This window comes from Balaenoptera ricei, chromosome 20 (assembly GCF_028023285.1).
Source record: "Balaenoptera ricei isolate mBalRic1 chromosome 20, mBalRic1.hap2, whole genome shotgun sequence".
Taxonomy (NCBI): Eukaryota; Metazoa; Chordata; class Mammalia; order Artiodactyla; family Balaenopteridae; genus Balaenoptera; species Balaenoptera ricei.
The window spans coordinates 43,445,732-43,471,754 of NC_082658.1; the positions used below are offsets into that span (position 1 = coordinate 43,445,732).

At 47.7% G+C, this 26,023-nt stretch overlaps 1 protein-coding gene across 3 annotated transcripts in view; it reads left to right on the forward strand.

The window, feature by feature from the left end:
- RFFL (ring finger and FYVE like domain containing E3 ubiquitin protein ligase) overlaps nucleotides 1–26,023 on the forward strand; it is a 67,461-nt gene that overhangs the window by 34,404 nt on the left and 7,034 nt on the right. For all 3 annotated transcript variants that reach the window (XM_059908790.1, XM_059908792.1, XM_059908791.1), the window contains exons 2-4: nucleotides 14,333–14,520; nucleotides 21,859–22,248; nucleotides 25,302–25,385. In XM_059908790.1, the coding sequence (XP_059764773.1) occupies nucleotides 14,341–14,520; nucleotides 21,859–22,248; nucleotides 25,302–25,385 (654 nt within the window). In that variant the 5' untranslated portion in view covers nucleotides 14,333–14,340. The remainder of the gene's footprint in view (nucleotides 1–14,332; nucleotides 14,521–21,858; nucleotides 22,249–25,301; nucleotides 25,386–26,023) is intronic.

Here is a 26,023-nt window from a genome sequence, read left to right on the forward strand (position 1 = left end):
AGGTTCCTCTGCAGATATTTGTCATGGACTAGTTGGAACCAGGGAATTTCCAGGAACATTTATAATTTGTGATTATTAAGTATGTTTTTCAGTTGTTTACAGCAGTTACCACTGCAGGAAAAAAGAGCTCATTTGTTACTGGGGCAAAGTAGAAATCTCTCTCCTTTTCCCCTTCTTCATGTTGTCTTTGTAACACTCTTATGCCCTGAGACCCTCTGCTGTTCTGGTTCTCACAGCCTTTGTCCTGTTTCTCTCCCACCTGGCTTGGGGCTGTGCCCTCAGTAGCCACAGGCAAAGCTCTGCTTGGACCTGGCTGTCTGGTCGAGGTCTGTCTCTTTGATTTCCAGCATTTCTTTTCTCTGTTCTCTTGCTTCTCCATTTGCTGTTTTCATCTTTATTTGTATTCTTTGCAGTTTCGTCGCAGCACCATTTCAAACCACAGCCTCCAGGAGGGCCCTGATGCCTTCTGTGCCTTTTGATGCAGGGGAGGGATGGAAGTGACTGACGATCTTGTACATCTTTGAGGCTCTCCCTTTCTGGCTTTCTAATGCTGTAAGAACCGACAATCGTAACATTTTTCTATTACTTTTAGAAGGTCGGTCTGTTCCTGTTCTTTCCTTCTTTTTCAAGCAATCTTAGCAGACGTTTAAATTATCTTCAGCATGTGTGAGGTAGGCAGCGTTACTATGACATCTTTCCTTAAAAGGATTGCTGTGGTTCTGTGGGTTTAAAACCCATAATTTGCTCATCACCCTGGAATCACGGTTGTGGAGTTTTCAAGAATGAATGTCTGTCCCTCCCCCCAGTTTTTAAAGCTCTAATGCCGTTATCATTAGTAAGATTTCAACAAATACCTGGTGATCACATTTGCCTGGCACTGAGGTTGGAAATAAAGCTGTAAAGTGACTTGCTTTTGTTTTCTGTTTCACCTTCTGCTCCCTAATCACTGGAGAAGAATACTTTAGAAAGAATCATACAGGTTGTTAAATGGTTGCTTAAATGCGGTGCTGCCAGAGCGCTCATCCCCTTAGAATGCACTCGCCGTGCCACGCCGCGCGGGGACCTTGCCTGGTTTTGTTCCTTTTGCAATCGCCAGTGGCTGGAAGAGGGCTGAGCAGATGAATGAATGACGGTTGTCCGGAGGTGTTCAAGATGCTATGAGAGCACAGACGGGGCCCAGAAGGTTTCGCTGAGGAAGTAAGTGCCACATGAGGGAGGTGGGGTGGGAGCAGGGGTCGAGGCTGAGAGAGGAACTGGAGGGAGGTTCCTGAGGCCACAGTAAGCTTGGCATTTGGGGACTGAAAGCACAGCAGGGTAGCTGGAGCCGAGAGCAAGGAGGGTGGGGCTCTGAGATCTGATGATTGACTGTCATTATTATTATTATTATTATTTTTATATCTTTATTGGAGTATAATTGCTTTACGGTGGTGTGTTAGTTTCTGTGTACAACAAAGTGAATCAGCTATATGTATACATATATCCCCATATCCCCTCCCTCTTGAGCCTCCCTCCCACCCTCCCTATCCCACCCCTCTAGGTGGTCACAAAGCACCGAGCTGATCTCCCTGTGCTATGCAGCTGCTTCCCACTAGCCATCCATTTTACATTTGGTAGTGTATATATGTCCATGCCACTCTCTCACTTCGTCGCAGCTTCCCCTTCCCCCCGTGTGTCCTCAAGTCCCTTCTCTACATTTGCGTCTTTATTCTTGTCCTGCCACTAGGTTCATCAGTACCATTTTTTTAGATTCCATATATGTGTGTTAGCATACAGTATTTGTTTTTCTGACTTACTTCACTCTGTATGACAGACTCTAGGGCCATCCACCTCATTACAAATAACTCAATTTCATTCCTTTTTATGGCTGAGTAACAGTCCATTGTATATATGTGCCACATCTTCTTTATCCATTTATCTGTCGATGGACATTTAGGACTTTCATTATTACTTAATGGTTACCAGTGAAAACACTTCTTAAAAGGGGGCTAATAGAGCATTAGTTGTACTTGAGACAGTTAAGTCAGAAACCCCCTCTCTCCTCCACTGGACCAACACAGGTGGGCAAGAATAGAAACTGAAACGGATCCCAAATATCGAGGAAGGGCTTTACCCTTTAGGAAGTGGGCATCTGTCTGGAGCACTGGTGCCCTGAGGTTGTAGGAAGTAGGAAATGCAGATGCCTTTCTGGATGTGTAAACTAAACTTCTGGATTCCCAGGAATGGCTTTTCTGTCTATGGTGCCTTTCACAAGGTCCTCAAGTGTTGAAGGTTGGCTTGGCGGGTAGGTACCCCTTTGGGTGTCCCTAGAATGGAGCAGGAACTGGTGCGAAGCACTCCCCCCGCCGCTGGCCACTTCAGGCGCTTTCCCTGGTCTTCTCCCAGTCGGTCTGTTAACCTCGCTCTCCCAGCGCACAGGCCCTTGAAGCACTGGTGCTGACGGTGGGGCATGTGGATGCTGAAAGCAGCCGCCTCTTTCTGGAGGACCACAAATGACTCCAAGAACCTGGACTTACATCCCATCGCCCTCTAGTTGTGTGACCCTGCTCCAGTTACCCAACCCTCTTGAGGTCCAGCCTCTTCATTTACAAAATAACCATTTAAATTCTGAGTTTTGGGGCAGCATCACTGTATTAAACGAGACAGTAGATGGACATGTAACAACTCACTTGGCACATGTTAGGTGTTTTGTAGTGTTTTTGCTTTTTCCTTAAAAAATAAAAATTTCTAGGATCATCTGAGAAAGGGCTTCAGGACCCCAGAGTCTGAATAACTCCCCCAGTTTTCCCCTTGCCTGCGCCTGAAATACCAGCACAGGAGATCCTCTCTCTCACTCGAAGCTTTGATCATTTGTACAGAAGTGTAACGCGGGGATGGGAGGAGAGAGGAGCCAGGCCCCAGTGTCTCTGAAGTCTTCCCACACGTCTCTGTGAATGGGGCTCTGGAGAGAGGCAAACACTCGATCCTCATTGGTCCCATGCCTTAGTCTAGTGCCTACTGTTTACTGAACGTCTAGTACTGCCTTCCACCCCTTATGTAAAACTGGAAAGCCCAGTAAGGCCTGCTCCCTCCATACTGAGCACCTACTCTGTGTCCAGCCCGGGGGACGCAGGTAAGTGTCTTCCTGTTACAGTGAAGCTCAGAGAGGCAACTTTCTCAAGCTCCTTCAGTGACTCACTGTTAGGGCCAGGCTTTAAGGTCAAGTCTGACTGAATCGAAAACCAAAGTATAACATATTTGGGAACTTTATTTTTTTAATATATATATTTTTACTGTTCTGTTTTCTAAAAATTTAGCCCTAAAAGAAAATTCTTATCTAGGAACGATACATTATCCATTACCCACATCTAAAGGACTGCCTTGGAGGATGGAAAACATCCATTAGGCTTTAAAGCCTTTGGGAATGCTCCAGCCTTGAGAAAGCTCCCCTGTTTATGTCCAGCCTATACACTACCCCAGCAGGGCTGTTGTTCTAATTCAGGCCTTGGGGTTCTAAAGTTTTCTAAAGTTCCACAATATACTTGTCTCCTCTGTGACTTAGGTGTTCTGAGTTCTTCATTCTAAAATAAATATCTCAGAAATAATCTCAGTACCACAGAGAACATGCTTCCTTGTCCCACACCTGGCAAGGGAGACCCGTCTGTAGTATGGTTGACTCTGCCAGTTGCCTTACTTAGAAATGCCACAGTCACCCTATTTTATGCTCATTGTGTTGTCACCGGCATTTTAAATCTTCCCCCTCTGAGGTAGACCCCTCAGGCAGGTTTCTTGGAAGATTCCAGTTGCGACTCTGAGATTCTGTTTTACATTAAAGAGTTTTGAGGGAGTTCGAGTTTCTTTCCAGACTAACTTCTTTTAAAAAATAAGCAACCTTCCAAGTTGAAAGATGATTTTAAACTTCAGGTGAGTTCTTCAGATAATGATTGTGTCTTTATTGCGTGGGTGATGTGACCGGCTGTGTCATAGGCCCCATCCAGCCCGGTCCCTCGGGCGGTGGGAAACTCGGGCTTTGCGCGACCAGAGGGAGAGAGGGACGTTGGGCTTGCCAGTCAGTAGTTGCTATTGAACAGCTGAGCTGTTGCCAGTTTAGACTTGTAACGTATAGTTTAACGATCATTGATTTTGATTTGCTGTTTATGGAGCACTTACTGTAGGTTAGGCACTTTGTTATTTCTCATCCCTACAGTTAGTTACCTTCCAACAGGGGAGGTGTTACCCTCTTATACAGGTGAGGAAACGGACTCAGAAAGCTTAAGTAGCCTGCCCAAGGTTAGCTACCTTTTTTTAAAAAAATAAATTTATTTATTTATGGCTGCGTTGGGTCTTTGTTGCTGCGCGCGGGCTTTCACTAGTTGCCGCGAGCGGGGGCTACTCTTCGTTGTGGTGCGCGGGCTTCTCATTGCGGTGGCTTCTCTTGTTGCGGAACATGGGCTCTAGGTGCGCTGGCTTCAGTAGTTGTGGCTCACAGGCTTAGTTGCTCCGCGGCATGTGGGATCTTCCCAGACCAGAGCTTGAACCTGTGTCCCCTGCATTGGCAGGCAGATTCTTAACCACTGGACCACCAGGGAAGTCCCGCTACCTTTGTTTTAGATAAAGAACTTTTTCGTAGTCACTTTATGTCACTGTAAATATTGGCAAAATGCTTTGGGCCCTAAGCAGAGATAACTAGTACTTGCCTCATGGGCTGTATTGATACAATATGGACTGTTTCTCTGATCTCGGCTTGTTCATTCCACAAGTTATTTGGGTGCCTGCTATGAAGCGGCCCTGTGCTAGATGATGCGGATAGAAAAGTGAAGACAGATGAGATTCCTGCCCTTAGAGTTTATGCTGTAAACAGACAGATATAATTACAGATTATGATCGTTTTCCCAAAGGAAACTGAAAGGGCAGTGAGCGAGTGTGTGACTGGGGAGGACTCCTCTAAACAGGTGACACGTGAGCAGAGACCTGAGGATGAGAGGAGCAGTAGCAGCAGGGGAGCAAGTGCAGGGACCCCGCTGCGGCAGGGAGCCTGGCGTCCTCGAAGAACTGAAAGGTCACAAGGCGTGAAGCTTAGTAAGCTATCAGGAAAGTAGCAGGATGTGAATTGGGGAAGTGGGCCGGCGCTGGCGGCATACGTGGGGTCTTTTAACCGTGTAAGGAGTGGGAATTTTTTTTTTTTAACATCTTTATTGGAATATAATTGCTTTACAATGGTGTGTTAGTTTCTGCTTTATAACAAAGTGAATCAGCTATACATATACATATATCCCCGTATCTCCTCCCTCTTGCGTCTCCCTTCCACCCTCCCTTATCCCACCCCTCTAGGTGGTCACAAAGCACCCAGCTGATCTCCCTGTGCCATGCGGCTGCTTCCCACTAGCTATCTATTATACATTTGGTGGTATATATAAGTCCATGCCACTCTCTCACTTCGGCCCAGCTTACCCTTCCTCCTCCCCAAGGAGTGGGAATTTTTAATTCTCAAATGTAATGGGAGTCCATGAAAGAGCTTTAAGTGTTTTTGTCCGGGAAGGAAGAAAGAATTGTGGAGAAAGAACTGGAGAGAGGCAAGAACTGAAGCTGGGAAACTAGTTAGGAAGCCGTTCTCTTGTCCAAGAAGCTATGATAGACCCTGGAAATGCAATAGTACACAAAGTCCCTGCCCTTATGGATTTTAAAATTCTAGTTAGGGAAGGCAGTTAACAAGTAAGCAAGTAACACCAGCTAGTACTAAGTGTTAGGCATGAGATTAGAAAGTGACATTTAAACTGAAGGTGAATGACGAGAAGGAGCCAAGCATGTGATATTCTGGGGAGAAGAGTGCAGGCGGAAGGAACAAACAGCAAATTCAAAGGGCCTAAGGAGGGAAATGTGAGTAATAGATGAGAGATGCGATCTAGACCACTGTCCGGGGCAAGGGAGATGGAGATGGGCACTGACGAATCTTCAGCTTGAGAATGGTGTTTAAAGCCATCTGACTGGGGTCTCCTCGGGAGAGAGAGTGTGGATGGAGAGGACATGGAAGACAACCTAGGCACTGGCAAAACTTAAGAACAGAGGGAGGGGGGCAGCACGGAGGCTTTGAGGCAGGAGGAAAACCAAGGGTGCAGAGTTCTGGAAGCTAAGAGATGCCTAGAGAGGAGAGCTTTTCCAGGAGGAAGGATGGGTTGCCTGTGTCCAGCCCTGCTGGGAGTTTGAGGGAAGATGAAGCTAGAGAGTGTCACTCGGACCTGGCCACTTGGAAGTCCCGGTGACCTTACAAAGAAGAGATTAGGCGGAGTGATTGAGTCAGGCTAGACTGGAGAAGGTTGAAGAGTGAATTAGAGGTTGAGGAAGTGCAGTCGAATATTTGGAGAAATTTTGATGTAGAGAGCAGAGAAAAGGACCTTTACTGAGGAGTGGTGGGTGTGGAGTCAACATGTTGTGGGTTTTTTTGTTATTTGTTATTTTTATTTTTTTTTTTACAAATTACAAATATTAGATGCTTTAAAAACTCTTTCTATAAACTTTAAAATATAACTAGAGAGGGACTTCCCTGGTGGTGCAGTGGTTAAGAATCCGCCTGCCAATGCAGGGGACACAGGTTCAAGCCCTGGTCTGGGAAGATCCCACATGCCTTGGAGCAACTAAGCCCGTGAGCCACAACTACTGAAGCCCACGTGCCTAGAGCCCGTGCTCCACAACAAGAGAAGCCACCGCAATGAGAAGCCCGTGCACTGCAACGAAGTGTAGTCCCCGCTCTCCACAACTAGAGAAAGGCCGCGCGTGGCAACAAAGACCAATGCAGCCAAAAAAAAAAAAAAATATATATATATATATAACTAGAGAAGTGTACAAATTCTAAGTGTACAGTTTGATGAATTTTCACAAAGTAAACATCTATATAGCCAGCACTCAGATTAAGCAACAGAACATTACCAGAAGCCCCCTTGTGCCCCCTTCCATCTACTGTCGGAGGATAACCCCTGTGCGATTTCTAGCACCATATAGTAATCTGCCTGTGTTGGAATTTTATATAAATGGAATCATTTAATATGTATTCTTTTGTGCCTATCTTCTTTCACTCAGCATTATAAGATTCATCTTTACCGTTGCATGGAGCAGTAGTTTGTTTATTCTCATTGCTGTATGAATATACCTTTATTTCTCCATTCTACTGTGGATCGACATTTGGATCTTTTCCACCTTGAGGCTATTACAATAGAACTGCTGCAAACATTCTTGTATACTTCTTTTGGTAGACATGTTTCTGTTGGGTATGTACCTGGAAGTGGAATTGCAAAGCCCTGGGGTGTGTGTGTGTGTGTGTGTGTTTACAAAGTGGTTGTGCCAGTTCATATTTTTGGCCAGCAAAAAATCCTTGTCAATACTTGCTAGTATCTGTCTTTTCCATTTTAGCCATTCCAGTGGGTGTTTGGTGGCAATACATTGTGATTGTAATTCGTACTTGCATTATGACAAGGAAGAGTTTTCTAAGTCTGGGAGGTCCTGGAAAGTGTCTGTGTGCTGATGGGAAAGCTCCAGTAGAGGTGGAAAGCAGACGCTCAGAGGGTAATAGGCTGCAAGGCAGACAGACTGATTTTTTTTTTTTTTTGGTGGAATCGGGAACACTTCTGTTGTGGCCTACGGAGTGTAGGCTTCAGGGTCTAAGCGACTTAGGTTCAAATTCTGGCTTCACTGCCCTCTAGCTATGACCTTTAGCGAGTTACTTAACTTCTCTGAACTTTGGTTTTCTTACCTGAAAATGGGAAGAACTAATCTGCCTTGCCAGATCGTTGTGAGAATCACATGAGATAACATTAGGTAGTACCTAGCTCAGTGCCTGGCAGATAAGAAGCATTCTTCCAGCAGAGTATGGCTACTTTCTTCTCTACTTCTCAGAATATGTCATTACTTGTACAATTATTTCAAAGAGACATGGCTAAGCCATATTGATAGGTTTTTCATAGCATTTCCTTTCAAAGCCATTGCATTGCAGTTCCTTTCAAAGTCATCCTTTAATTGCTTTTTAAGGATGATATACAAGATGAAGCAAAGCCCATTCTGTATTAATGATCCAGAACGTGGAACACTTTCCTTTCTGCACTTACCAGCATAGATGCTTTTGATAATTCCAGCAATACAGTGGTGACAGTAGGCAAACCACCCTCAATAAACTGGAGATGATTCTGCAAGGCTTGCAACTAGCCATTTTCTGATTTGTCATGTCATAAAGGTACTTCTTTGAGGATTGCGGGCATTTTAATGAGGTATTTTCCAAAGGATTTTTGTAATGTCTTATACGGTGGGTTCCCCATAGTATGTTAATTCCAAGATGTTGCTGTCTCTGCATCCGGGTAAAGCCTGTAGCTTGGCACACAGGGCAGTTAACTAAAATCAGAACAGTTTGGATGAGAATCTTGGGGGCCTCAACTTTAGTGCCTTAGATTTTGGTGGTTAGCAAGGTGGTTTTGGAGTTGCATTGCAAACTCAGAGATTTTACTAAGATGCTGACATTCTGACGTTTTTACTCTGTGAGTCCATTCTGACCCTTCTTCTCTCTTCCATGGGAAAGTCTGTGACAACCACTGATGCACTTAAAATCATTTGTCTTGAGCAGGCAGACAAGTAGAGAAGTGATTGTTTTAAAATTACTTAGTATTCTAGGACTTAATAGGGAGAAATCACAGCATCTGCCCTCTTGCCTCTAACTATGGCTGTACTCAGCCTACCTGGAATAGGTCACTTATCTTGTCCTGTTCTTAGCACTATAATTTTCCTGTTCAACAGGGTTCAGTTTCCCAAGAAATACCAGCTTACTTATCAAGCTGACAAAACCCCACGTGCAAGCTAGCCGTTCTTGCCTCATACCACTGGGTCCTTCCACAGGGAATAGTACATTTTCTTGTTCACCCCAGCCCTACATCTCCCATCTTCTTTACCCTTTAGGCAAATTGGAAGAGGAGAGCCTGGCAGGTTTCAAACAAACGCAGTAGGAGAGCAGTCAGATTGTATTTGAAAATTAGATCACCAAGTCCCATCTTCTCTGAAGAGGGTGAGGGAAATTGGCGAAGGAATTTTCAAGCCCTCGGGGAAGATTTGGTGATAATTTTCTTTGCAGATCAGAAAGAGGTTTGCAGATCAGAGAGGGAAGTTTTTCAAAGTTGTCAACCTAGGGAGAATTCTTCATACATCCCACAGTTGGTTGCACTTTCAGTCCTTAAGTAATAGATGCCGCACGTGTGTCTCTGTTTAGGGCTGATGGATGCAGTATCCTCCCCAAAGAAGAGTGTTATTTGTACGGCAGCGTTAAAATGACGAACTCTTTGCTTTCACTCCCTGAAATAACCCTGAATATAGTTCTCATTTAGGCTTAGGGCTTTCCAGTTTGGCAAGACCACATTAAGAAATGTGTCTTTTGGTAGTTAAATACATGTCACAAAGAGTAGAAGCCTAGTCTGCTGACTTCGGTGGGCCTGTTCTGTTAGGGTGGGCAGGTCTAAGGTATTTTTAGCACTGGAGACTCTTCCCCAGTGACCCCTGGCCACACACCCACATCCCCAGGAGGAGGCTGCATTCTCCACCCATACATGGGGCCGGTGGAATAACGAAGGGGCACATTTCAAGTCTTTCCACACAGCCAGGTCCTTGTAAGAGTAGCCAAATACTCCCAACAGGCTGACGGTGTTTCTTTCAGAGCTGTTCAGAGGAGGCAGGCAATTAAGTTTAGAGCCAAAGTTAGAAGTTGAAAATAGTGCTGAGGAAGACAGGTCCTCTTGATTCCCAGCTAAGGAAAAGCTTTCTTAGCTTCTGTACCAGGAGGGCCGAGTTGAGCTGTATATATCGTGCCTGACTGGGCCCAGAGTCCCCGGGGGCAAGGACCTTGTGGAATTCACTTTTGGTCTCCCCGGTGCCCAGCACATCTGGTGCTTCCCAAGTGCTTGTAAAAGCACATGAAATGAAACAAGGTGCAGGTGGCCGGCTTTCCAGAGTTCCCGACTGATGGTGCCTTACCGAGTGGGTCTGCCCATTCCGTGACAAAGTCCTTACCTCTTAGGGAAAAGAATTGCAACACGTGGATTCCCCTTGTGGGAAGAAAAGTCTGTTTTCTTCTTGTGGTTAAATATTCCATTCTTCCATCTCTCTCTGCTAATGCCGTCAGGCTGTCTTTGGTTCCATCTGTCTTCACCTCTGTTCCACCCTCTGGTGAAGGAGGTCTTAGTCCATCCCCATGTCTCGTCACCTGGTCACTTTTCTTCCCACTCCTGGTCGTCGCTCCCATCATTCATTGCCAGCTTCCCTTCTTTCAGCTCTTAGTCTTGGGGGGTTTCCTCTGCGGTCTATGAATACGTCTACATTTCTCTTATCTCATGACCTCTGTTGCCTTCTCTCTTCCCTTCGCTGTCAAAAGTTTCTAGAAGGAATAATTTATCCTTAAAGTCTGGCAGGTCCTCACTTCTCATTCACTTCCCAACCTGTGGTTACCGGTCAGCTTGTCTCTTGCTAAACTGCTCGGGCATGGAGCACACAGTTTCCTAAAACTAGGTCCATCTCATTCTTCCGCGTGTTCTCCTCTCTGGGTCATTAGACAATGTTGAAAATTTCTTTTTGAAATTCAAGACGCTGTTCCTGTTCTCCCACCTCTGAGCATGCTTCGTTCCTTCCCCTGTGCTGGTTGGTTCCCCTCTGCTTGCTCTTCAGATCACACGTTCCCGAGGGCTCTCCCAGGCTGGCTTCTCTTCTGCCCCAGAGTGTCTAACCAGCCTTCTGGCTCTCTCTGGCTGTACATACTTTCCAGTAGGCGAGGATCCGCAAACCTTTATCTTCAGCCGACACGGTGCTGAAGGTCAGGAGGTCCCACAGGTACAAAACTCAACTCAGAATCTTAACCTGCCCCCGCTCCCCATTTCACACACAGACACATGCTCTTCCCGAGGGCTTTATCCCAGTCAGCCATTCCACTCTCTCCTGTTGTGTAACTCAGAGAGCCAGCGTCTTCTCTCCCCTCCCCCCCGCCTCTTCAGTTCATTGCCACATCGTGCTAAATTTGTCGCAGATCTAGCTGTCCCTTTCTCTTTTGCCTATATCCTCATATCTTTCTTCCAACCTGCCCCTCTCGGATTTGTCCTCCATACCGCTTACTGCTGTAAGTGGCCACTCTAAAATGCAAATAAGATAACAAAACCTGCTTGCCTGAACCCTTCATTGTGTCCCACTACCTACAGGATAAAGTCCAGACCCCTTACCATGGAATACAAGTTTTTTTTGTTTTTAAATGGCTGCTTGTTTACTTGCTGTGCTCTCCGCCACCCCTACCCTTACCTTTGACCCAACCAAGCATTTTGTAGTTTCTTTAATGCCCTGGTGCATGCTCTTGGTTTGTTCTTGAAAAGTCTTTTTGCTCTTGACTTTCTGGTCCGTAATAGTGTTACCGACCAGGGTTCTCGGCCTCCTTTATCAATAGAAATCGATAAGAGGCCAGATGGGAAATTCAGGCAAGGCTTGACTGGGGCCCCTGCTGCAGCAGGGGGGAGTGAGAACAAGCCGCAGGTGCCCTTGCTTGCTCGCTTGCTGAGCAGGGGTGCGAGCTGTCTCCTTATATGGGGTGAGGGTAGGAGCAGGTCCAGGGGTCGGACTGGAGGGGTGGCTGAGGTGGTCTGCCCAGCCCTCTGGTGGTGGTGTGTGCAGGGGGCATGTGCAGTGCCCTGCTTGTGCTCCCTGCCTTTGCTCCGGGCTCTTTAGAAGTGGCAGTTGGGTTTTTGGTCTTTTTGTATCTCGTTGTCCATAATTTGCCCCAGTGCATGCACATAGTTATTTTTAGTACCTTATAGTTTATTTGTATTTTGTTGCTCCAGGAGACGTTTGTCCAGGTGAAGCATGGCAGCAAAGGGTCCCCGGGGTCCCAGCCTGTCTCAATAGGATATGTCTTCCCTGGTCACTCCTCCACCCCGAGGAGCTGATCATTGTTCCCATCTTTGTAACCCCCCTTACACTGCACAAACCTCCGTTAAAGCACTGATCACCCTGAAATTTCAATTTTTGGTTTTACATTTCTAGTTCTCCTACTAGACCATGAACTTAGGTAATCGACCATACTCACCTAGCACTGGAGACAGCAAGGCATTGGCTCCTCTAAGGGCTGCACGCATGAATGAGTGGAGGATTTGACAAGTTAGTGAACCACCCACAGCTTTGTCTCAAGGCTGCTCTGCTATTCCCCTTCCCCTGACCTCACTTAGTTAATTGACACATCCTGCTGATTCTGTCAAAGATTTGTCCACGTTCGGGACAAGCCCAGAAAGGCAAATGGTAATTGTGAAATCTCTAGGTTTACTTTTTACCTGTGCTGTCTCAGAGAAATTGCAGTGAAAGCATTGTTATAATGCTAGTAGCAACAACTCAGGTTTATTTAGTGCTTTACAGCTTGGAGAATGTCAGATGAGAAAAATGAAGTACAGAAAGGCTGTGACTTGTTAGAGGTAGGTAACAGCCCAGGTCTTCAGATTCCAGATCCTCTGATCTTTGTATTATTACACACTGTTTCAGATGCTTCCATCAACAGGTGATTTAAAGAGTTACAAACTTCCTCTTTCGGAGGGTTACTACTCTGCTGTTGCCTGCAGTCTCTTGCCAGCAAATAACTCAGTTCTTTAACTGCTCTGGGCTTCATTATTCCGTGTGAATTCGTAAGGCAGATTAAGTCCCTGTTTTCTGGGAATTGAGAGTCTTCAGACAAGTCATAGTGAGTCAGAGAGACATGTTTTTTTTTTTGTTTTTTTTTTTTTTTTTAAGAGACATGTTTTTGATGTGAAGGAAATGGAACGAATGTGTGGTTAGTTAATCTTTAAATATTGTATGTGATTCATTCATTCAGTAGTACTTGTTGAGCCACCCTTCTGCTGGGCACTGTATGACTGTCATGGTCCCTGCTCTCATGGGGGTCATAGGCCACCGGGTGAGACAGGTATTAATCAGACATGCCTGCAAAAGTGAATGCATGTATTATTGGAGGCAGTGTTGGGAAGCTGGAAAGGCCCTGGAGTAATCACGAGGCCAAAGGTTGTAGCTGGGTGAACCAGGAAGTTCTTTCCTCCTGCTGGGCCTCTTTCTTTTCCTCTAAAAAATAACCAAGGTGGAACCCATTGACGTCTTAGTTCCTTCCAGCTTACCTCGTCTTTGAACTCTGATCTAACAAAGGCACTTTCAGCGAGTCAGGAGGCAGAGCAGAAAGTACCATTCTTTTGTGTGAACTGATTGTTAATACACAACATGTTTCATTCGTTATCTCTGTAAGCAGAGTTCAGGCTCACAGTGTCCATCCTGACTACCTTAGTCTACTGAGAAAAGCACATTTTACTTTATTACAGCAGCGACTGGCATTTTAGTGGACCCCCTTGCAATGTTTAGTTTATTCTGACATTTGAGAGATTGGATCCTCTTTGTTCTGTGATCTCAAAAAATCATCAACCCCCCAGCCCCTAATTCCTGTATTTGATATGTAAAATGGAAGTAATAACCCAAAACTTCTTCATAAGCCCGCAGAGGCACTGATTCAGCAAGGAAGCAAACATTGTGGAGCATCTGCTGTGTGCACGGCACTGCTGAGTACAGAACAGACATGAATACGAAGTGGTCCCTGCCCTCAAGGAGCGTATGGTTTAGTGGTAGAAAAAAAGCATAACTATTACAGGTGCCGTGGTAGACGTTGACGTAGGGCCGGACGTACAAATGTGAGAGCTGTACGTAAGTTCTGCTGGCTGGTGGGAGGGGAAACCAGGGGGCAACGTAGTATAGGGAAGAGAACGTTAGGTTTAGAGTCCGAAGAGCTGGGTTTTCAGAATCTCCGTTCTCTATATATTAGTTGTGTGACCTTGATTCCTTTGAGCCTGGGTTGCCTCATCTAAATAAAGGAAGTAATGATCCTTCCGCCCCATGGTCAATATGAGTGTGGAACTGTACACGTGTGTATGATAGAGCTCTATCTGTCTGAGCTCTAGGGGCAAGGTCATGTTCCTGAATAAAATGGCTCTTAGGCCACTTGTCATTGCTAAGACAAAAGATTTTATTTGAAGTAAAGCTCTCAGACTAAACCCAAACAGGCATCGGCAACCTTTCAAAGGTAGCGTGCCGGCTCTGCTGCCTGTGCCGGCCTGGCCTGCAGGTCAGGCGCCTGTGCGCACCTTTCCTGTAACGGCAGCGGGCGTGGTGCAGGAGGCGGTAGGAAGTCGGTGGCCCCCGAAAGTCCATCCTCACCTTGACGGTGATGGGAGGTGGGAGGTGTGGACCGATGTCGCTGCTCACCTGTGCCCTCAGGGGACGCCGTCAAGGTGTGTCTTAACTCTGACCTTTCCCCCTTTCTCCCTCGTGCCAGATTTTATCATGTGGGCAACCTGCTGCAACTGGTTCTGCCTGGATGGACAGCCTGAGGAGGCCCCACCGCCCCAGGGAGCCAGGACGCAGGCCTATTCCAACCCTGGGTACAGCTCCTTCCCTTCCCCCACGGGCTCGGAACCAAACTGCAAGGCCTGCGGGGCCCACTTCGCAAGCATGGCCAGGAAGGTGAGTGTCGACCTCTCGGCCTGCTCGGCCGCTGTAGCCTCAGGCCCTCAGGCAGGTCTGCTGACCCTTCCATGGTGCCTGTGCAAAGCTGGCAACCCAGAGCTGTCCTTTCACAAAAGTATTAAAACTAACCAAGCAAAAGCAACACATCTTGGCATAGATTTGGAGCCAGCTAGATCTGAATTCTGATAGCAGCTCAGCCACTTCCTAGCTGTATGACTTAACCTGTCTTGAGATTCATTTTCTCCGTCTATAAAGTAGGGGTATAATAATTGTACCCAAGTCAACAACTCGCAGTGTTGTGGGAATAAAATGCGCTGAGCTGCGAAGGGTGCCCGGCGCGATGCTTGGGGTGCAGCAGGCACTTGCTGTTGTTTCCTTCATTAGCTGCCGTTGTAGAAAGCCTGGCTGCAGGTGAACTTGTTCTTTTTATTGAAAACAGTGTCAAGGACATCTCAGGTACATCAGGACCCTAACAAGATGAAGAATGGAGCTTATTTACTGTTGCCATTTCATTTGAAATGCATGGTAGCCCTGTTTTCCAGATTAGTGAGCAGGAGGTCAAATCACTGGCTGGGCCATGGTGTACGGGTGTGGGCCATCCCTCTGTCTGTGGTAAGCACGCCTGGGGCCGAAGGTGAGCCCCGACCCGGAGAAGAGAACTGCTGCATTTGTCTTCTTCTGCAGAATGAGAGGTTTGCAGCCTAGAATGTGATGTTAAAATGATGATAATGAGAAATTTGAGAGGAAAAAAATACTTTCTAAACCACCTGCTGTATGCCAGGGACTATTTTAAGCAATTTATAGAGTTTTTGTTTCATTTAATCCTCACAGTAACTCTATGATGTAGGTTTTAGGGTCCCTACACTCCCACTTTACATATGAGAAACTAAGGCTTAAAGTTTAGCAAGTAAAAAGGAAACTGTCAAGTTCCTGACAGCACTGGAGACATTAAAATACTCATTCTTTCCCCTCTACTTAAGTAGCGCCCCAAGATCACCTGGTTATTAAATGGCAGAGCCAGGATTCAAACATAGGTCTTTGACTCTCAAGCTTTCTCCCAGAAGACAGTCAGCATGTCAGAATTTCTGCAGCTCAAAATGTTGACCAGCCACCCCTTTGTAACTGTAAGACGATGGAGGATTGGCATTTTGCCTTGTAGGTTGTATTTTGCCTACACCTCACTGCAGTGCGGGGAAGGTGGGCATGTAGCCAAGCTTTGTTGTGGTTTGCTTGGCTGCCCCAGTCACTGAGAGCTCAACCAGAGAGGCTCCTGCAGGCCAGGGGGCTGTGGCTTGGTGGGCAGGGGTACCTCTCCTTTTATACGTAGGCTGAAAGGTTCAGTCCATGATGGAGACTGAAGTGGCGAGTAGCAGGAACTCGGGGCCACGTGGCCTCAGTGCTGTCGGTGGTGGAGACGGTGGGGTGGAGTTAGGGTCTGAGATGAGATGGAAGGAGGGCTGTCGGGTCCTGGTCATGTGCCTGGTACTGAGCCTGGCATTTCATATGTGTTGTCTCACTGAAACCTTACAACAGCCTATGATGTGTGTACTACTATCATTTGTTCCCATTTTACAGATGAAGAAATTGCTCCCTTTATCTAAGGTAGTAGTTTCAAGGACTCCTCAAGTACATCAAGAGTCTGTTGGACGTCAAAGCTCGTGTTGTTTTCATTGTTACATTGTGAGAAATGCTAGGAACAACCAGCTGAAGTGGCAGAGTAATTGGCAAGAAAGGAATAGGGAAAACCCTCATTTAAATGAGGCAGCATGGAGAATTCCCTGGCGGTCCAGTGGTTAGGACTCGTCGCTTTCACTGCTGAGGGCGTGGGTTCAATCTCTGGTCAGGGAACTAAGATCCTGCAAGCCGTGCGGAGTGGCCCCCCCAAAAAAATTAATTAAAAAATAAACAAATAAAGGAAGCAGCATGAATTTGCAATAGGTTTGTTTGAAACCACCCCCCCACCCCCCCTTTTTTAAAAAAAGGCAGTTATCCTCTGGAGTGGAGATGGAGAGAAAGCACAGAGAGGATGATGGTGGTGATCCAGGCTCAGGATAAGCATGTCGAGCACATTGGAAACTTGAGAGAGCCAGGGGATCGAGCGAGTTCTTGACATTGCTCAGCCTGAAGAGAGAACGTGAATGAACAAGGAAACCACCCCCAGAGAAAGGAGAACGATGGTTGGGTCAGGGTGGGAAGATGCTTTATTGTCTTTATAGTGGTTATCACCACCCAGCATACATGTGTTTGTGGATTGCCTGTCTTCTCAGGTGATACATAGGAGAAGGGATTTTGTCAATTTTGTTCACAACTTTTCCCCAGTGTCTAGAACAGTGACTGACACGTGGTAGGTAGGCAATAAAATTTTAAAAATAAATGAATGAATGAACAAATGGACTGCTGAGTTGAGAGCAGTTTGAAAAAGAGGAAGTAGACCAGAGAGTTTCTATTTTCATCACTTTATGGCTGACATTTCCATGCTGAAGATTTTCACTGAGGGCCCGGTTCTGTCCCAGCAGCATGCTAGTAGCTGGAGGTTACAGTTTTGTGGAGAGAATACTAAGACGTAAGTCTTTCCCTTAGGGAGCTTACTGTCTGGTCGAGGAGGCCCACCTTTACAAAGAACTAATAATAGTCAGTTGCATAAGTTAAGTTCTAGGGCATCAGGCATTGTTGGTAAATTGATAATTCTAGCCGGATGAAGGAAAGTTTGTTGATTTGCAAAGCAGTGGCTGAGGTAAAAGCACCAGATGTGGAGCAAGTTCAAGGTGGACTTGGGAACTGTGAGTGGCCTGTTTGGCCAGAGTGCAGGGTACCAGGGAAGTTAGGGCAGCAAGGTTGGGATCAGGTGGTAAAGGGCCATGACTGCCATGGTAAGGAGCCTATCGCCATCAGACAACAAGGAAGCATCAGAAAGATTTTGAACAAGGCAACAACCTGATCGATCCCATTTCAGGGAGCAGACGTGGCTTCATGAGGAGGGTAATTTGATGGAGCCATAGGAGTAGCACTTAGGAAGCTCCTGCAAACCTGGCGGGAAGTTCCCAGAGCCTGGTGTAGGGTGGAGGCCGAGATTGATCGAAGTAGCTTCCATTTAGTGAGCAACTCTTTGTGCCAGACCTTGTGAAGAAGTGGTTGTTAACCCATTTTACAGATGAAAAATTTGAGACTCATACAACAGGTACTTTAGCTACTAAGATACAAGGGCACGCAGCTGATGAAGACAGATGAAACGGAGGAGGAGGAGGAGGTCAAACTAAAGAAGGCAGAGAATCGGTCTGGATGCCTAAGACCTGACAGTGATTAAAATAAGGAATTTTTTTCCTTTTCAGTGGTTCAGTGGAAAATACATTATTCAGTATCTACTGTGTGTCAGACATTGCGTGGGCTAGGCAGGCAGAGGTGAAGAAAGTCATCCCTCCTTAGTAGGGAGCTTGTAGTCTGACAGGAAGATGGGGGCAAATACGCAGCCACACAAGGAGACAAAAAGAAAGCTTCTGTAGCAAGAAGAGCTTTTGTGGGGGGAAAGAAAGTTCCAGTCTGGAAGGTAAAAGATGGTTATCGGTACAATATTTTCTTGCCACAAAGGGATGGATTAATTTTGTGTAATTCACAGTGAATTTTGTGGATATTAAGGATATTTTCTCCTATGAGAATTTTGCACTTGTAATTTCATGCTTAAGTGGATCAGCATCTTATCTTAAGGGTTTGGCATTTAACAGCTGCAAGCTTTTAAAATGTCTTTTCTAGAAGTGTTTGAACTGGCGTGATTACATGGATCCTACTGTCTCTTTTTCCTTTCTTCATCGTGGTCAGTATTTTCCGACTGCTCATTGGGTACAAAGTCCAGAGAGCACTAAGGACTTTGTAGAGAGGACGTACTAAGAAAGATGGAGCCCTGCCTTCCCAGAGTTTCCAGTCTCAGAGAGAAATGGCAGGCTGGGATTTGCCACAAGCCTCGTATCCCATCTGTACTGGTAACACCTACATATGGTCTAGCAGCAGCCCTGACGGTTTTGGAGGGAGTTTGGCGCCCAGCCTCTTGAGCTGACCAGGCTGAGGAGGAGGCGGGGGAGGTGGCCTGGCAGGGAGGTTGTACTTGGAAACGTGGAAGAGATACTCAAGTCTCAGAGTAGAAAGGGGGTGGCTCCTAGGGACCGGCCCGCGCTCGGAGATGAGGCACGGGGGAAAGGGAAAAGGGGGTGACGGTGTCACCTTTAAGTGCGTTGCGCGCCCACCGCATGCTGAGGTTTGCTGTGCCTTAGCTCATGTAGTACTTGAGTAGTCCTTCGAGGTAGGCTGAGCGTCCGACTTTACAGGTGAGAATCTGATGCTCTGGGAAGTTATCTGTTTTGCACAAGTTCCCTTAGCTGGGACGTGACCAGCTAGGACTTAATCCTAGTGTGTCACGCCTCGGGCTGCCCCTTTCCTCCCGGTGGGCTGCAGGAGGGGATGCTTATGGGCAGGATGGCTAGGAGGAGGGGCTGGTGGGCTGAGAAAGTGGGCCCGCCCTGTGCCAGGGAACGCGGCTGGGGAGAGGGTGGAACAAGGAAGGGTGGATTGGCAAAGGCGGGTGCCGCTGCCAGCCTCCCGATGCTGGTGTTTGCCTGTGTTCCTGGCATTTGTGCAGGCTCGTCGGCTCCCCTAGGTCATCTTTCATGCGACCTCGTGAGTCAGTTTGCACCATTTGCTAGAATGTATACATATGTGTTTCCCTTGCTCATTCTGCCCACATTTGTCGACAGCTGCTTTTTCCTTCTCCTTTGTTCTCTCCTGCCTCTGCGAACTGGGGTTTTAGTCTCAAGAGAGCGCTGTCTTACTCTTTCCTGTAGGGTGTGTTTCAGATGCCGATGCCGGGACTTGAGAGTCCCTGGCGAGCCGGGGGTACGGAGAAGCTGGGTTGGTTGCTGCCTTTGCATTCTGATCTTGCATCCAATACGCTGCACATCTTTGAAGAAGAGAGTTGTTTAGATCTGGCTGATTGAGCAACTCGGGGCTTTTTAATTGTGTCAAGCTAGGTCTTATCAAACTGCATTGACTTAAGTAATGTTCCACGTCAGGACCTACAGCTTTATTACACTGAAGCCTCGTCATTTCACTGTCATCCTAAGCACATCTCATTGCCCAACAGAAAAGCTTTAGATATGACTGAACCCCGCGTACCCGGAAACATCCAGTTTCCACCTGAGTGGCTGCTGGTCCCAGACCTTATGAAGCAAGTGCAGCCATGCGTCCTTTCCAGTCAGTCGCTGAACGTTTTATTGTCTGGTTATAACTGTGTAGAGAATAAGGGAGCTTGATGCGTGTCCTTCCCCAGCTTCTAAGTATCACTAGTCAAAACGATGGTAAGCATTATGCTTGTTTTCCTTTACTGCACGAATGACACTTAGAGAAAACTAACTATAAATGACGTCAGCTATGCAGACTTTTACTTCAGTGCCACACAAGAGTATCTGTGATTTCGACTCTGGGAATGTCAGTCTCCTGGGCATTCTTTTTTTTTTTTTTTAATTAATTAGTTTATTTTTGGCTGTGTTGGGTCTTCGTTGCTGTGCTTTCTCTAGTTGCAGTGAGCGGGGGCTACTCTTCGTTGTGGTGCACGGGCTTCTCATTGCAGTGGCTTCTCTTGTTGCGGAGCACGGGCTCTAGGCGTGCGGGCTTCAGTAGCTGTGGCACGCAACCTCAGTAGTTGTGGCTCGCAGGCTCTAGAGCGCAGGCTCAGTAGTTGTGGCTCACGGGCTTAGTTGCTCCGTGGCATGTGGGGTCTTCCCGGAGCAGGGCTCGAACCTGTGTCCCCTGCATTGGCAGGTGGATTCTTAACCACTGCGCCACCAGGGAAGTCCCTCTCCTGGGCATTCTTGTTAGCTTGAATAGCTTTCTATACTTAGAAAAGAGGGAGCAGAAATCTTTAGGTTAATACTTAAGTCACCACAGGATGAAAAGTTTTTAATTTCTCTAAAGGATGGGTGAGGGCGCCCTCCGGGACCAGCCCTGTGGGCCCAGGGATTACCCCTCTGGTGGCGTGTGGCCTGCTAGTGGCTGGAACAGGCCTCGGTCAGATGTCGCCGGGCTCTGTCAGCCTGTGGGGCGAGAGGCTGAGGATTTGCTTCCTGTGAGCTGAGCAAGCCTTCACGAGTCGTGTTCTCTGCGATCCTGGGAGGAGCTGCTGCCTGGTGGTACCAGCTTGCCTGCCGGCTGCTCTTGTCGCCTGTCTGAGACACCCTGTACTTTCACAGACCAGAGCTCCCTAATCACGTCCAGAGGGCCTCCTGTAGCTGACTAAATATTTGTCCTGGGTAGGCTCTCAGGCACCACTGCGTTCCCAGCACTCTGAGTGGGCCTTCCTGGGGTCGGGGGGGCCTGGGCCCCAGCCTCTGCAGACAGGGCGCTGGGTTGGCAGTTGGGAGATGGAGAGCCAGGCCCTTTACTCAGCCCAGCTGTAGGCTCGCCTCGGGCTGAGTTAGGCAACGTGAGCATGACTGTGGGCACGAAACTCAGACAGACCTCGAGTGTGAATCCCAGCTCCACTCTTTACTGCCTGCCCTTTAGGATGGGACTTAAATCTCTCTAGGCCTCAGATGCTTGGTCTGTAAAACAGGGAGGTACGCGAATACCTACTTTGCGGGCTTGCTTTGAGAATTAAATGACAAGCCAAGCCTAGCTCTAGCACATAGTGGCCCCTCAATAATTTAATTAATAACGTTAGTAGTAACAACAGTCACCACCATAACCTTTATGCATTTGCTTTCTTATCTCAGCAATAAAGTAGAAAGAATCATAGTTCAGGATTTGAATCTTGACTCTTATCATTGGCTTGTATTTCCTAGCAAGAATAATTAAAACACTGAACACTTATTGAAGACTCATGTGTCAGATATACTAAATGCATTATCTCTTAACTTTACAACAATCCTATGAGGCAGTTGCTGTTATCGCCTTGCTTTACAGTTGAGGAAACTGAGGGCCAGAGAGGCTAAGTTACACCCCCAAGGTGACGCCACAAGAAATGGAGGAGGGAGACAATAAAAATGCGGGGCTTTTTTATCCTGAAGCTGGTAGTCTTAATTAATAGCCTCCATTTCTCTATCAGTAAAGTGAATAAAGTAAGCCTCCGACGGAACACTCCACGTAGTGTCCTGTATCTGGATACATGATGCCCACAGGGGCTGCGCCACCTCCGAGTGGCTTTTACCTGAAATCTGCAAGGTCGCCTGCACCCGCAGGGGGAGGAGGAGCTCAGTAAAAGTAAGAGTGATGGGGGAGGTCTCGCGCAGCTCCCATCGCATTGTCTTGTTCTCGCTGTCTGACGTGGTTTCCTCTGCCTCTTGCTCTAAGCAGCAGACCTGCTTGGACTGTAAGAAGAATTTCTGCGTGGCCTGTTCGAGCCAAGTGGGGAGCGGGCCCCGCCTCTGCCTTCTCTGCCAGCGCTTCCGAGCTACAGCCTTTCAGCGGGAGGAGCTCATGAAGATGAAGGTGAAGGACCTGAGGGACTATCTCAGCCTGCATGACATCTCTACCGAAACGTGCCGGGAGAAGGAGGAGCTGGTGTTCTTGGTGCTTGGCCAGCAGCCTGTAATCTCCCAGGAGGGCAGGACTCACGCCCCCAACCTGTCCCCGGACTCCCCCGAGCAGCAGGCCTTCCTGACCCAGCCTCACACCAGCACAGTACCTCCCACCTCACCCGGCCTCCCTTCCTCAGCCCCGGCCCAGGCTCGGGACCGGCAGCAGGTACGGCCCGTTGGCAGCCACACCGCCTCTGCCGGGTGGAGGGCTCGCCTTCCTCTCCCGCCTGCACCGTGGGAGCGGGGCAAGGTTAAGTGTCTGGATCATGTGACGCCTTTCTGCTTACTGATGAGGGATGATGTTTTCTGGACATCAGACTCACGTGTTGGCTTTTTTCAGGGATATTGATGCACGCTACTGGGTGTTTGTGTTTTTTGTTTGTTTTTAATACGTACATATCCCAGTTAGAGAGTTCTAAAAAATGCATTTTTCCAGAAATATTTTGAGAAAACTCACTGGTAGTCTTTGCATGTAGTTCTGTTCAAATTGCCCTCCTACTTACTCACCTTTGTTGTGGTCTTCCTTTGTTGTGGCCGGATGGGGAACTCCGTTCCTCAGTGACCGTCACAAGGCACAAAGGAAGAAAAGGAACATGTAGAGGGAAGGGAGAGTGGGGAAACACTGTGACTAAGGCAAGGGCGCTGCTTCTCTTGCCAGCCTCTGTCTGGGCGGGGCAGTGGTTGGCGGGCTATTGAACAGTAAGCAGCCTTACCAGCATCCTAGTGGGGCCTGGGAATGGTAAGCTCAGAGCAGCACATCGACTGAAATATGAACCAGGCATGGAAAGTACAGAAATGAGTAACACATTGCTTCTGCGCTGAGAAAGCCCCTCCAAGGGGGAAGGTAGACGCAGAAACCAACTATTGGGTTAGAGTGACGCGGGCGGACCTCACCGTTGTGTAAGGCATGGTGGCGTCCCGTAGATATACGTTAAGTGCCTTAGTGAGCCTTTTACTTACATGGCTTGGGCAATAGTGGGAGGATTAGGACCTAAGAAATCCGGTTTCCACATCCGGTTTGTCACTGACTCTTGGGTCAGTTCGGGTGAGGTTTGAGCCTAGGACAATGAAATGGGGTTAGCAATCCGGACCACTTTTGCTCTTGCCAGGATGTTGGGAGGATTGCCTAGCGTGATCTCACGTCTAAAGGGCTGTGAGCCGCCTCGAGCAGGCATGTGCCAGTGTTGTCAGTTCCCACACAGGATGTGGATGGCTGCTGCCTCTTGTTTATGATCACCTCCTTTGCCAGGATGGGGCCCCTGATTCAGCTCTGACGAGCACTGAGGCATAAAGGCCACTGTGATCGCATGCTTTACCTTCAGGAAACTCGGCAGCTCCCTTGTTGGCTTGAGCCTGCTTTCTCCCCAGCGCGCTCTGGAGTTTAACTCTTCCCTCAGCTCTGGCTCTGTCTGCTGGACAGGTTTGGGCTCCTGCTTTGACTTCCTCCCTTTGCTTGGTTAAGTGCTTTCTCTCTGTTTATGTGGAGCCAGGAGAGTGCCTTGAGGGATTTTTTTTTTTTTTCCCTCAAGAACCTTCAGGTGGCTTTTCCAATGAAAGGAGTCGGTTTTAAGCTTCCTTTCATTAATCAGAAGTTTCCAGACTGCACCCACAGGTGACACTGTGTACCGGATCTCATTGGGTACTTCTCTGATGTTTTCAGAGGGCCTTCAGGTCAGCTCACATCCCCTGTTCTGGTGAGGTCTGCATTTTGTCATCCAGAAAAACAGGGGAAGCGAAGTAACTTGTGCGCGGCTGCCCGACGATTCTACAGCGAGCTGCACCCAGGATGCAAATCTGCTTGTACCACTCGCCCTACCAGGGCCCTTTCCTGTACCTTTAATGTCCTGGCAGTAGTTGCTGGTGAAGGAAGTGTGTGGAATAAGCACAACTGTGGACACATATTCATTGTAGATTTTGGTTTAGCCAGTGGGCAAACTCAAAAGACAGGAGCATACTTTGCAGCATGAGATCTAGTTTCTCTTTCCTGGAAAAGAAAGGATATACAAGAAGCTGTCTACTTAGGACGAGGTTAGGCTCTGAAAGACTTTTTGTAACTCCAAGGTGACACCAGGAGGCCAGTGTGTACCACACCGACGTAAATCTAAGAGAAAGCTAGACATTGTTTTGGATGCATCTCCGTACATGTGTGCTATATGTGGGAGCGTATCGTCACTTGGCATTTTTGGTGGTGGTGGTTATTTGTACTCTTCATTGCCACTGTAGTTGCTTGCCTGTTCTTAATTAGCTCCGTATTATGCATCCTAATCTGAGATGAGCGGCTAGAGGCAGTGAGTGACTTGTTTCCCAGGTTGTCCCTTTACTGAGACCAGTGGAAAAGGCCTGTGAGCTCAGACACCTCTTTGCTCTGGGCTCACACCAGGCCCTTTGCCTCTTGGGAGCAGTGGGTGAAGAGGATCTGGTTAAGGGATTTGTGGCTTCAATGGTGATGGGATTAGGAGGCTCACAGTTCTGACTACTCTGTGGCAAAACCTGAAGGAGTATCTAGGAGGAACCTTTTGAGAAGTTAGAATTCTAAGCAGAATGAAACTTCTTAAGGACAGGCGTTTGTCTTATATAGTCTCAGGCTAATAATAATTTCTGACCAGGTTTCAAGACAGCTCTCAGTAATAGTGTGCCCTGCTGGTTGGAGCATATTTCTAGAATGTGAGAGCAGCAACTAGCCAGAAGAGAGGGGTAGGGTGGTGAGGGTCTGGAAACTTTGTCTCATCCGGGCCAGATGAGGAAGTGGGGGAGATTTTGTGTGGAGGAAGGGAAGATATGATATGAACAGCTGGGAAGAAAATAGTTGGCATTGGTCTGGGGGCAGAACCAGGGACGGTGGGCAGAAGTTGTCGGGAGGGTAGTTTGGGGTCAGTATCAGGAAAAAACTTGACAGCGGTCCAGCACAGGAGTGGACGTGTGATCTTCCTTTGACTCGGAGTGTTCAAGCTGAGACTGAATTGACGGTGAGTGGCGGTTAATGCCTTCCTGGTGGTGGGCAGAATTAATGCATCTTGTTCTAGAGTTGAAATCTATTTCTAATGCTTCCCTGCCTGACAGAGTCAGTGTTGAAGAGCAGGCTTTGTAATGCTGTTATGCGAGACTCCAGATTTCCGGGGGAGATGGGAATGCATTCTGGATATGGTGTGAGCTGGCAAGAGGCCCATGCTATCCCTGGGACATCTCTGTGGATGTGATGGCACCTTTCTCTTCCCACAGGCCAATGGCCATGTGTCTCAGGACCAAGAGGAACCCGTCTACCTGGAGAGCACAGCCAGAGCACCTGCTGAGGATGAGACCCAGGTGGGGCCCCTGCTTGGGTCTGTGCCTTTGCCTTTGCTCTTTCACTGGCATTCTTAGGCTGTTATTAGGAACCTCTTGGCAGACTCAAAGTGGAGAGAGGAGAATCAGTGTGTGATGATAGTCCTTCTGAAATTCTGTTTTCAGGGGTGGAGTTTAGTGTTAGCATTCCAGGTTAACCTTTGTGGCTGTAAGTGTGTTAGTGTGGAGTTGTGAGTCACAGTGGAGACGGGGGAGCCACATGGCCCATTAGTTTCCAGTCTCTTGACTTTCTAAGAGCTGCCAGAGGGCAGGCTCCCGGTGCCGCTGTGCAAATCTTGTTCTTTTCTTCTGCTTCTAGCACACAGTAGCCATTGTTAGGGGAAGGAAGTCAGATAATCAGGAGGAAAGATGGGAGGGAGTTCAGGCCTCAGCCGTGGCGGGCCCAGTGCCCAGGGCACAGCCATCGGGGCCGTGGAGCTATTGTCGCGGGTGCGTAGAGAGGATGCTCGCCCGGGAGGTGGGCTCCTTCGTGGGAAAGCAGAACTGTCTCCAGGGGGAGAAGGACCGACACCATTCTCGGTGGTTTCTGGCGCTGCCGCGTTTAGTCGTCACAGCAACCCTGTGGGGGCAGGACTGCCGCCTCTTCTTCATGGAGGGGC